Raw genomic sequence first — 11,578 nt, 5'->3', positions numbered from 1 at the left:
GCTTGATGAAATTGCCAAGATGTTGGATAGAGGTGGGGTGTATATAGGATAGAAACAGGCACATTAAACATGCTGACAGAGGTAAAATGTTTTTTGAGATGTAGATGCAAAAATAAAACACCGGGATGAATGAGTTTTTCTGCTGAGTTTTGTAACAACAGTTACAAACTGTAACTGTTTGTAACAGTTCCACCTGCTCGGTGGAACTCAGGACCACTGGGACCTGGATTTCACAGATTCATAGAATTGCTTTTGTTGGAAGGGACCTTAAAGATCCTCTAGTTCCAACCGCCTTCCATGGGCACGGACACCTCCCAGTAGACCAGGTTGCTCAAAGCCCCATTCAGCCTGGCCATGAACACTTCCAGGGATGGGGTTTCCACAACTTCTCTGGGCAGCCTGTTCCAATGTCTCACCACCCTTACAGTAAAGAGCTTCCTCCTACTCTCTTTCAGTCTGAATCCTTTGCCCCTTCTCCTGCCACTACATCCCCACGCAAAACGTCCCTCTCCATCTTTCTCGCAGGCTCCGGGGGCTGGGCTGGGCCCTGTGCGCAGAGGCGAAGCCTGTTGTCCCGGGTCTACCGGAGCCCAGGAGCCCGCGGGACAGCCGCTCCTCATCCCGCTGCTGGGCCCACGGCAGTAGGAAGCGCTCCGCCCGCCGCGCGAGGGCTGCCGGGCCGGGAAGGGGCGGGCCGGGCCGGGCCGGGCCGGGGCGGGCGCTCGGCGGCGCGGGCGCGTCCCCCCCGTTGCTGCGGTGACGGGCCGGAAGCGGCCGCTGCTCCGCGCGCCATTTTCAAAGGTTCCCCAGCGCCCGGACATCGCGGCCGCTCCGCAGCGGCCCCGGCTGCCGGCGCCTGCTCTTAGTGGTAAGTGTGGTGAGGGCGGGACAAGTGGCGTAAACCTGTTTGGAAAGGGGCCGACCGCCCCTCTGTAGGTACAGACTGGGGTTGCTGGAAGGTCTGCAAGTCTTCCCTTTTAGGGAAACGGGTGATGAGCAGGCTCATAATCGGAAGAGTTTTCTTGTGCTCCGGTGTGAACTTACAGGTTATGGTGACAGGCTGCCCAGGAAGGTCGTGGAGTCTCCCTCTCTGTAGACATTCTAAACACGCCTGGACGCGTTCCTGTCACCTGCTCCAGGTGACTCTGGCTTGGCTGGATAATCTCCAGAGGTGCCCTCCAACCCTAACCGTTCTGGCATTCCATGACATTTTAGCGAAGAAATCTTTTTTCAGAACAAGTATTTTCTTCCCATTGGCAAGGTGCTGAGACTTCACAGCAAACGTATTGTACGAATATCTTAGAAATGAACTCCCAGCAAACCCAGTTGGAAGCAAACTTTCCTAAAGCAGGTGCTGGCTCACTGGGTGTATCTTGAACGTGTTGTTAGAGCAGCTGCGGGTCACGGCACAGCCCTCAGCTGTACAGACTGTACACGTATTAAGGCGCTGCAGTAGTCAAATGTTTGGTACCACTGCCTTTGGTACCTGAGCGAACAGGATGTGAACAAAAAGGAAAAAAAAACCTTTAACGTGTAAGTTCTGTTGAATGAAAAACTGCATTCGTCCATGGCCAAGATCCATCTTTGCTCTGCTTTTGTATTGTTACATTTTCTTGCTGAAAACACAAGTGTTGCATCTGCAGCAGTTAGTAACCTTTACTCACCATCAATTTTGCTGCATTGTTCTCAGAATGAAAGGAGGGCTTAGTCTGCTAAACATTTTCTGTTTTGCATTCTACCTTTAATAGCTAATCTAATACTTATAAGCATTGCTTCTTTCACACAATTTTATGCCAGCTGATTCTCTACTTAAAGCCTAGAGCAGTTGGCTCCACTATTGCCCATCTTTCACCTCAAGGTTCAATTTTAGACATTGGTGACTTAAAACAATAAGAAACAGTTCTTAGGTGCTACATATGTCTATTTCATAAACATCTGTATCTTCAAAAGACTGCTCACAGCCATCCAGGCATGTCATAAAATGCAGCATGTGAATGTTGTCACCTCTAGCAGTCTTCATGAGCAAAGGGAGAACAAAAAATGAGGCTGTTGGCTCTGAATAATCTTCAGCGAGCAACTGAGAGATTTAGACATATTAATAAATCCGGTTTAGGAAATGCCTCATTTAAAGTACCATTCAATTTTCTCTTTTCTATTTTTCATTGAAAATGGAAATTTGATTTTCTTCACAGCAGCACTAAATTGCAGGAAATATTTAGATGATGAATGGTGTGAACTAGTTATGCAGCTAATGTAGCCTATCTCATGGGAAATACCAAAGTTGTTGAGAGTGCTTTCCAGTACTTTGCAAACTTAAAGACATCTAGTACATGTGACATACCTTTCATCAGGACTCAGTTGTCATTCACAAGGCTATTAAGCTTCTTTAAAGAAAAGCATATTCTGAATTGAATTGAATTGACTGGGTGCAAATAATATAAAAAACTTGGATTTCCAAAAAGCTTTTTGAGAAGGTTCTTTACTAAACACTTAAGAAAGCAGGTTTCTGTCAGAAATGGAGAAAAGAAGCTAGTGATTAAAAAAGAGAGTAGAAAAGTACTACCTTACAGTGAATGTGCAGAAGATTGTCTGCTGTTTAATACTGACTAGTGATCTGAAAGAATGGGTTAAAGAGGAAGGGACAAAATTTGCTCATTATATGGATGTGTTAAGTGCAATCCAAGGATTGCAGAGGAGTTTCACTGGACTGAGTAATAAAATTAAAGAGTAGTGTTAATAAAGGCAAAGTGATACATGCTGTGGTCTCTAAAGTGGCAGTAACTGCTCAGAAAGTTGTGTCACTGTGAATGCATCTAATCTATGCTTTAGAGCAAACAGACAAAGTGTCCTGGTTTCAGCTGGGATAAAATTAGTTTTCTTCCTATTAGCTGGTGCAATGTTGTGTTTTGGATTCAGCATGAGAATAATGTTGATAGCAGTGTGGTGTTTTGGTTGTTGCTAAGTAGTGCTTGCTCACAGCAAAGGACTTCTCAGTGCCATTGAGGAACTGCACAGAAAGCTGTGGGGGAACATAGCCAGGACAGCTGATCTGAGCTGGCCAGAGTGGCATTGCACACCACAGAACTTCATGGCCAATATATAAACTGGGGGAGTTACCCAGAGTGGGGCTGACTGTGGTTCGGGGGCAGGCTGGGCGTCAGTCATCGGGTGGTGAGCAATTGTATTCTGCATCTCTTGTATCTCTTGGGTTTTATCAATCTCTCTCTCTCTCCTTTTTATTCCAATTATTATGATTATGTTTTGTTTCAAGTATTAAACTGTTCTTATGGCAATCTACAAGCTTTGCTTTTTTTTCTCCCTGAATCTTCTCTCCATCCCTGTGGCAGTGGGGGGAGTAAGCAAGCCGTGTAGTGCTTGGTTGGAAGCTGGGGTTAAGCCATGACAAACACTGATCAGTAATGTGAAAGAATGGGTTAAACAGCGGGGGACAAAATTTGCTCATTATGTGGACATGCTAAGTGCAGTCCAAGGGTGCCAGAAGACTGGACTGAGTAATGATGCAGGAATTAAGGAGCTGTGTTAATAAAGGCAAAGTGATACATGCTGTGGTCTCTAAAGTGGTAGCAACCACTCAGAGAGATGTGTCACTGAATGCATCTAATCGATGCTTTAGAGCGATCAAAAAGGCAAATGGTAAGTTAGGAATCAATATGAATAGTGAAGGCTGCAGCCAAGAATCTCTATGGCTGCTCAGAGGAAGGTCTATCAGGTACTGTTATAATTATTTCAGTTCAACTTTAGGCCCTTCAAGTCCCTGCATTATAGGCTTATATAAAGCAAATGTGTGTAGGAGTAAGATTTGACTCATGTTTTTTAGGTTTTTATACTCTTGCTGTGGCAATGGTCAAGAGACACAGGATATTGTGTCAGACAGGACTTGGATTCAACTGAATCAATGCATCCGTTCATATATTAATTTTGTATTTCCAGAAAAACAAATTTTCCTGATGTAGAAGTTATTAGATACTTTTTCATGTCATGGTAAGACTAGTGATAGACTAAGTTTAGGATACGAGATTTAAATTTTGGTAGTCTGTAATGACAGAAGTCTGAAATTACTGACACATAATTTCTTTCCAACAAAGGGTGTATGACAATTATTGTCTTTGAAGACTTTAATATCTATGTTAAGCTTTCTGAAGGGAGATGCCTTTTGGACTTATACTACTACAGCTATTAATTTCCTGGGATTATTGTGGATCAGATGTAGCTTTGATATAAAATAATGTAAGATAATACCCTTTATGGTTTGATTCCAGTGGCAATAATGATAAATAAATGAAATAAATTTCAGGTTTTAGGAAGGAGAGTGATTCAACCAGCAGTTTGTCAGCACCTCCCAATATTAGATCATGTTTAGGTAACTGTACCTTAAATGCCCGTTGCAGGGGTTTAGTTAAATTATGTATGTACTTCCTAGCCACAGTTACTGGAGTGCTAACATATATCCATTTATTTTTCTTTGCAGTTACTGCAGAAAAACTCTATTCCCGTACAAGCTGTGACAGTTTTGTTCTTGATATTTCTTCTGTAAAATTTTCTCAATTTGATTAGTAAAACAATCTTTGCTCTTTCTAAAACACAAGATTTCAAACAAATCTAATGAACAATTTTAAGGTAATCTAATCTTTTTAACTGATACAAGCCTTCTTAAAGAGAAGATGGGCTCAGGAGTTACCAGTTTTCTTCTGTAGTAATATAAGATGTATTCCTGAGACTCAGTCTAGACACAGTAACACAGTCACACTTTCCCTGAATTCAACACAGAATCTTCAACTTTAATGCAGGAATACCAAGAACTTGTCACTTTAATCTCTAATCTTTGGCTGTCAGAGGAGTATGAAGAGCATTTACTACACATCAGGACACTGACTTCCACTTAGCACACTGGTGGAAAGTGTGGCACCACCTCCTCCTTCAGCCATCCCAGCACGGTATGTAAGGGGTCGTTGTCCGTGCCATTGCTTAGTTAATATCCCAACATTCTGAATCTCTTCAAGCAAATATTTTTGGTAGTACCCAGAACAGATGCTGGGCTTATAGGGCTGGTGATTTTCTCTCATCTACAGAGCAGTACCTGGTTACCACAGGCCTGTTGGTAGACTTCTTTGTAGTGTTTTAATAAAACGAGATGAAATCTTAACTTTCCAGCATTAGATATGAGAGAAACACACACTTTTTCCTCACTTTATTGTTAATAGTTAATTTCAAATACCTGCATGTATTTATTTCTTTTTAAAATCTGGAGGATTGTGATGATAGTTTGGATTATCTTTATATTCTGTTCCTTTTGTATGACCTGCAAACACCACCTCCTTGAGTTGGTAGTTTGGCTGCTGAGGTCTTTGCAGCCAATAGGTTAATACTGAAACTTCTGAAGACATTTGAGGGAAAATGTTTTACAGAAATAACTACTTTTCAAAAATATTTCTAACTATTGAAGAGATGTTTTCACATATTAAGAAACATAAGCTTTAGTACTTGATTTGTTTTCTCATTCTATATCTAAATTCAGAAGGACATAATGTTATAAAATTTCTTCTTGCCTCAAATGTACTTGAAAAAACCAAAATTATCATTTGGATTCAGACACAGTAATGCTGATCCAGTCCCCTTTAGATCAACTTAGTAATACAAAGATAATTAATCAGTCAATTGAAAAAACCCCAACTCTCGTCCTTGAACTGTATTTTCCAGAAAACGATACAAGTATGACTATAGTATGCCAGTATTTTTTATCTTTCCTATTTTTTGTCATAGAAAATAGATGTTCAAAGTTAATCTGTCTTCAAGATTTTACATATTTTATGTGATTTTAGAAATGGTTGGCATAAGTTATATTAAGTACTGCTTGCAAACTTTGAAAGTAAGATTTATAGAAAAAAGCATGAGTTTTTGAGAATAATCTGTCAATTTGTATTGTGTAATATACAGTGATGACCATGATTCAAGAAAATCAAATATAATGAGAAAACTAACTGCCAAGGCAAATACTTATTTTTAAAGGAATATCTAAATATGTTTAAAACTTTTCAGTTGCAGTGATCCTTTTCTGATTTGCTTAAATTTTAAGGACATTCTTATGCACTGTATTTCCTACAGAAAAAAAAGTTCTTTTCCATTACTTTTTTCTATATTTTTCCTTCTTTAAAGGACAGATGCTGTAACCGACAATCTTTTGCAGGTATCCTGTTTTTCTTGACTGTGGCAAAAGCAGCTTTGGAGGTGTGTTTACAATGAGTGCAAATGCAGAGCGAAGGTTCATTAATCTGAGGAAACGTCTGGATCAGCTGGGCTATCGGCAGTCACTGGGAGTGGAGAGTTTACCTTTAGTGGAAAAGCTTTTTAGGTATTCAAAAGGAGATTCATTAAAAAAATAGTAATCATATAGTAGGTATTGTTTGATTTTTGACATGTAAGGAAGAAGGCTTAATCTGAGGATTATTTTCTAGCAATGTTATTTCAAGGGTAACATTAAGTTCCTGTAGTATGTACGGGATTATGACATAGGTAAGTATATACATACTTATGACTAAGTATGATGAAGTCAAATGTGTTTGCTTAAGTGATGGTAACATCTTAAGATTTAATTTAATTCAGTAGAATTGCTTCTAAGGATCTGTGGTGTAGGAAAATTCAAGTTTTCTAACCTCATAAGAGAGCTGAGAATAGTCACTTGATATGTGCTTAAAAGGACACTTTTATAACTGGTTGTATAAACAATAATTACTATTGCCTGTTCTGTGACTTAAAATAAAACATTCACATCTCCATTTATAATGACCTTATTTAGAGAATTTAAAATTTGTTATCTCTGTCCTTTTTACAAGACACATAACAGAAAAACCATGAAATTTTCAGATTGCCTTCTTATTATATCTGCCATTTTGTGGCTTTGATATTATTAGAAATATAGTAATTTCCATAGTAATCCAGTTATATTTGTCTAAACACACAAATGTAGCTATTCTGGTTCTGTTACTCTCTAGAATGTAATACAGATGGAAGAACCATAGCTAGACAAATGTGAAGTCATCTGCCTTCAACATTAAGTCTCATTCTTGTGTCTGCCAGGTAGATTTACTCTCTCCATCACTACCTTTGATGCTTATCAGAGGTAAACTCCTGATATTTATCAGCTTTATGACTATTTTGTTTTCTATTTTTTCTCCTGTTCATTCCTATTTACTGTTTTTTTAAACAGATGGTTCCTATCTTTCAGTTTTTCTTACATGACATTAATGTTTTGTTGCCTTTGTTTGAACTCATTTGTCCCCCCTCTTGGGGAAAAGGTTTTGTTTCTTAGGTCATAATAAACATTTGCATCTGCAGCGTGAAGGCTGATAACATTGCTAAGACATCTGATATTCCTTTATCCTAGTGACTTAGTTCATACAACTGAGAGTTTGCGCAAATCAAAGTTATCTTCTGGAAAAACTGAAAAAGAATGCAGCAATTATGATACTGTTTTGGAACCTTATAAAACAGAGAATGCTAGACTTACCAGGGAAAATAACGATCTACATTTAGAAATACTAAAACTGAAAGAGCATTCTGATCGTCATGTTAAAGGTAATATACAAATGATGATGCACTTTTGTAATCCTTGCATGCCAAAATAAAATTGTGGCTAAATCCTTGATCTGCAGATTCATTTATCTGTACTAATTACTGAGTGTGAGTGGTCATGGAATTTGGTGCCTTCAAGGAATTAAGGTTCAAGCTCAGACATTTCTTTTGCTGTCAAAAAACTTAAGTTCTGCAAATTATTGTTTTAATAAGACATGAGAATGTTAGAAATCTTAACATATACTTTCAATACCTTGAAATGGTATTTTTTAATTGAAAATTAAATTCTGCTGTTAACTGTGGCTTTGTTCCACAATGAGTGTTTATCTGTAAAACATGTATTAAATACGTATTTTTGTGTGTTTGTTTGTAAATATATGCACATATGTATGTGTATTTGATAGTTTTATGCTATGGAAAAAGAATACAGGATTCTCTTTATGCTTATTTTGGTGCTACTAGGAAAAACAATAGTGAATAAGAGAGATAATACTGCTTTTCTCTCCCTTGAAGATTTGAAAGCTTCCTTAAGGAGGGTTGAACATGAAACATCTGACTTGAAATTTTTGAATAACCAATATATACATAAAATTAAAATGCTGGAAAAAGAGACCAAAGCCAAGACTGAAAAAATTCAGCAGCTTCAGGAGAGGAATCTGCAAGCAGTGGTGCAAACACCTGGTGAGTGTAAATAATCACAGATATTTCAACTTTTTTCTGGGCTTTTTTGGATCTTCAGAACATAATATTTTTTCCTCTAGTAAGAGGAGTTATTGTGGTAAAATATCCAGTAGAGTAACATTACCCTTTGAAAGTTTTGGCTCTGAATTCTATAATTTCTCTATATGAAGTTTCATTAGGTCATCACTTGCGTTAGGGACAAATTTGAATGCAAACATAGATTGAACAGAAGACTATTAAGTTAAAATGTGACTAGAAAGCTATTAATCAATGGCTATTTTTTTTATTGCTGCATCTAATTTAGTCAGAGGCAGATTGTTTGAGCCTTGCGTATTTTTGACAGGTAATTGATGTGTAAGTGAGAAATTCAGATTTTTGGAACCAAGATCTAAACACAGCAAGATGCAAAATATGTCTACAAATATTCCAACCCTCTAGAAGCTTACAGTATTTAAAGGTTTTTTTGATAACTTAAAATGTTCTAGAAGTTACTTTGAGGTTAATGTCTTTCTCCAGGGTTTCCTTTTCCTTAATTTTTTTCAAGCTAAGGGACATAGAATTATTTTGTGACATTTTGAAACTATCTTTTTTTTCCAAGTCATTGAATTATATACGTATTTTTGGCATCTAAGGGAAATCAATGGATCGCTAGGAAAAATTAAAAGTCCTCTTTATTTTTCCATACCTTTCTGCACTTCATGTCCTTTGCTTCAAAGATGACATATTATGCTTTTGTTTGTCTTTCTGCATACTTGCCCTTTGGTCACCAGTCTTCTAGGATTTTTCTATACTACATCATCCAATATTCCATGTTATTATTTAATCATATGATGAAGAGTAAATGTTCTGTCTGGAAATAATACTATGTTTTGCTTTTTTCTAAATATGTTGTTATTCAAGCTAATAGCATGCTCTGCTTGATAAGCAGTAGAATATGATATTCACTGAAATGACAACAGAGTAGAAGGAATAAAAATATTACTAAACAATGCAGAGGTTAGTTCAGTCATAAAATAGTTCTTAAATGTGAAAACCAAATGTCTTTTGTGATGTTTTGATTTAGCTTTTTTAGTAAGCTAAATCACTAACAGCTTCAACAAGTTTGAACTATGGAATATTTGGGATCTTAAACACTGGGAAAAATTACTTGTACTAAACTTCGTGTGTTTCCTTACTATAATAGTGGACTTTGACAAAACTGATACTAACCTGCAAGAATGGTGTTGTCTAGAGTATGTGAATTTTATCAACTTACTGCAGAAGGATTAAAATGGTGAAATGTGCCCGTTCAGAAGCAGTAGAATAAACAGGAAAATTAATTTTGTATTAGAGAAGATGGTTCCCTTGCTTTAACTCCAAGTAATATGCCTCTGGTTTTGGGCTTTTAGGTGGCAGGAAAAAAAGCATTCCCTTCAGGCGTCAACGCATGCAGATAGACCAGCTTGTGCCCCCGTCGAGTGTCAGTGCCTACCCAGTGCCTCAGCCAGAGGACCCTTACATCGCAGACCTCCTGCAGGTGGCTGATAATCGGTGAGCCAGAGAGCTTTGTGATTTTGAACTGTGGGTGTGTCTTCAATTCTCGCCGTCCTACTCTTTTTGGTTGATAAGTTAAATTAATCTGCTCCCAGTTGAGTCTGTCACTGGTAACAGTAATTGGTAGATGATCTCCCTGTCTTTATCTTGACCCATGAGCTTTTTCATCTTTTCTCCCCCATCCTGTTGAGGAAAGGAAGTAAGACAGCATTTGGGTGAGGGACTGGCAGCCAGGCAAGGTCAACATGCTACAGTATCTCAAACAACTGCTTCCTCATTAATATTTTGCATGAACAAAACTATTTCTTTGTGAAATATTTGGGTTCAGGAGCAAAGAGAAAATGCTAATATTGAATTGCGTGCATACAGTTCTTCCATGAATTCACATAAAAAATACAGTACTACATTTCAGAATTCAAGAACTGCAGTCAGAAGTAGCAGAGCTACAGGAAAAACTGGAGACATCTGAATGTGGAATGAAAAATTATAGCAAACAGGTATGTTTATATCATCATTAGCAGTGGTATTATTGTTTTATTATTATATTAGTATTATTGTTATTATTTGGGTGTCATAGCTATGGCAATGGCCTTTGTTTTAAAAACCTTCTTGGGAAAGCATTTGTAGGGCTTGTGAAATGCAGTTATTCTAACTTGCCTATGTTGAGCAGTTTCTCTCCTCTGCTTTTGGAGACAGCAGCAATGGCAAAATACTTGTCTGGTGATTTTGCTGATACATTTTGTGTATTGAAATTGCATTAAATAAGCTAAATTTGACAATCATAAGTAGAATTTGTCTACATTTTTTTCGTGCATTAGTGTTAACTTGTCCAAAATAGTAATTTGATCTACATAAATCTTAGGATAATTTTTTCACTGCTCGGACTGGTTATATTTTTAAAATTTTTGATAGTTAATTTATGAGCAACAGATTTTACAATATTTTAATGAGAGTGGATTGGTATGTACAATCTTTAAGTAATGGAATTACATCAAATGTTCTTATGTTACTTCTTTCAAAATCTAGGGATTTCTTCTTTCTTCACATTGGTTTTCCTCTTCCAATATTTCCTTTTTTCCAGTGACTGGAATAATCACTGAGTTAACTTACTTAGAAGTTATTTCCCTATCTTTAAGTGCTAGTCTCAATTAAGTTGCAGCATTCATTAACTTCACATTAAGTTAAAATTGTTTGGTTTTCTTCAAGAATGTAAAACAGTAGGAACTGTTTCAGTTTTTCCTTACAAATTGTATTTGATTAATTTAGTTCTCTTTCAAAGATATAACGTTTTTCAGAAGAACTGAGAATAAAAAAAAAAGTACATATATATATATATACAAGTTGAAATTGAATTTTTAGTTGCTTATCTTTTTACTGAATAATATGTGTGTGTTTATTTAAACAAAGGGTCTATTAAAGGGTGTATAAGATACCACAGCATTGATTTTGTCCCTCAAAGGTTGAGATAAGAGACAAAGAAATCGAGCGCTTAACACTGGCATTGGATGGTGGGCGTTCTCATGAGGTTCTCTCGCTGGAATCGAGAACTAAAAGTAATGAGAAGCTCATTTCCCACTTGAATTTACAGGTAATTCATTTGTTTAGTCAAACCTAAAAATATTGGTGATCCAAAACACCCCACAAAACTTCTAGCTCTACAAAAAATCACTATAGATATAAAATCAATCAATTGAATTTGCCTTTCTTTTTAGGTGGCAGTGTTTCTTGTCGAAGGAAATTTCATTTCCTGTTTTAAAAGTCTGTCAGAAAGGTT

General features: G+C 37.3%; 1 protein-coding gene across 1 annotated transcript in view; it reads left to right on the top strand.

Moving 5' to 3' along the window:
* Positions 1-4,823: 4,823 nt before the first annotated feature.
* Positions 4,824-11,578, top strand: part of CEP135 (centrosomal protein 135) — a gene marked incomplete at its 3' end in the record, with an annotated part of 32,014 nt that continues 25,259 nt past the window's right edge. Inside the window, exons 1-7 of the mRNA XM_082281491.1 lie at positions 4,824-4,955; positions 6,206-6,370; positions 7,403-7,593; positions 8,104-8,271; positions 9,660-9,801; positions 10,217-10,301; positions 11,264-11,392. Coding sequence (XP_082137617.1) covers positions 6,258-6,370; positions 7,403-7,593; positions 8,104-8,271; positions 9,660-9,801; positions 10,217-10,301; positions 11,264-11,392 — 828 coding nt within the window. The 5' untranslated portion in view covers positions 4,824-4,955; positions 6,206-6,257. The remainder of the gene's footprint in view (positions 4,956-6,205; positions 6,371-7,402; positions 7,594-8,103; positions 8,272-9,659; positions 9,802-10,216; positions 10,302-11,263; positions 11,393-11,578) is intronic.

Source organism: Coloeus monedula (genome assembly GCF_965178545.1).
Source record: "Coloeus monedula genome assembly, chromosome: 5".
Classification (NCBI taxonomy): Eukaryota; Metazoa; Chordata; class Aves; order Passeriformes; family Corvidae; genus Coloeus; species Coloeus monedula.
The sequence above is the reverse complement of the archived record's forward strand: the minus strand, read 5'-3'. Positions and strand labels throughout refer to the sequence as shown.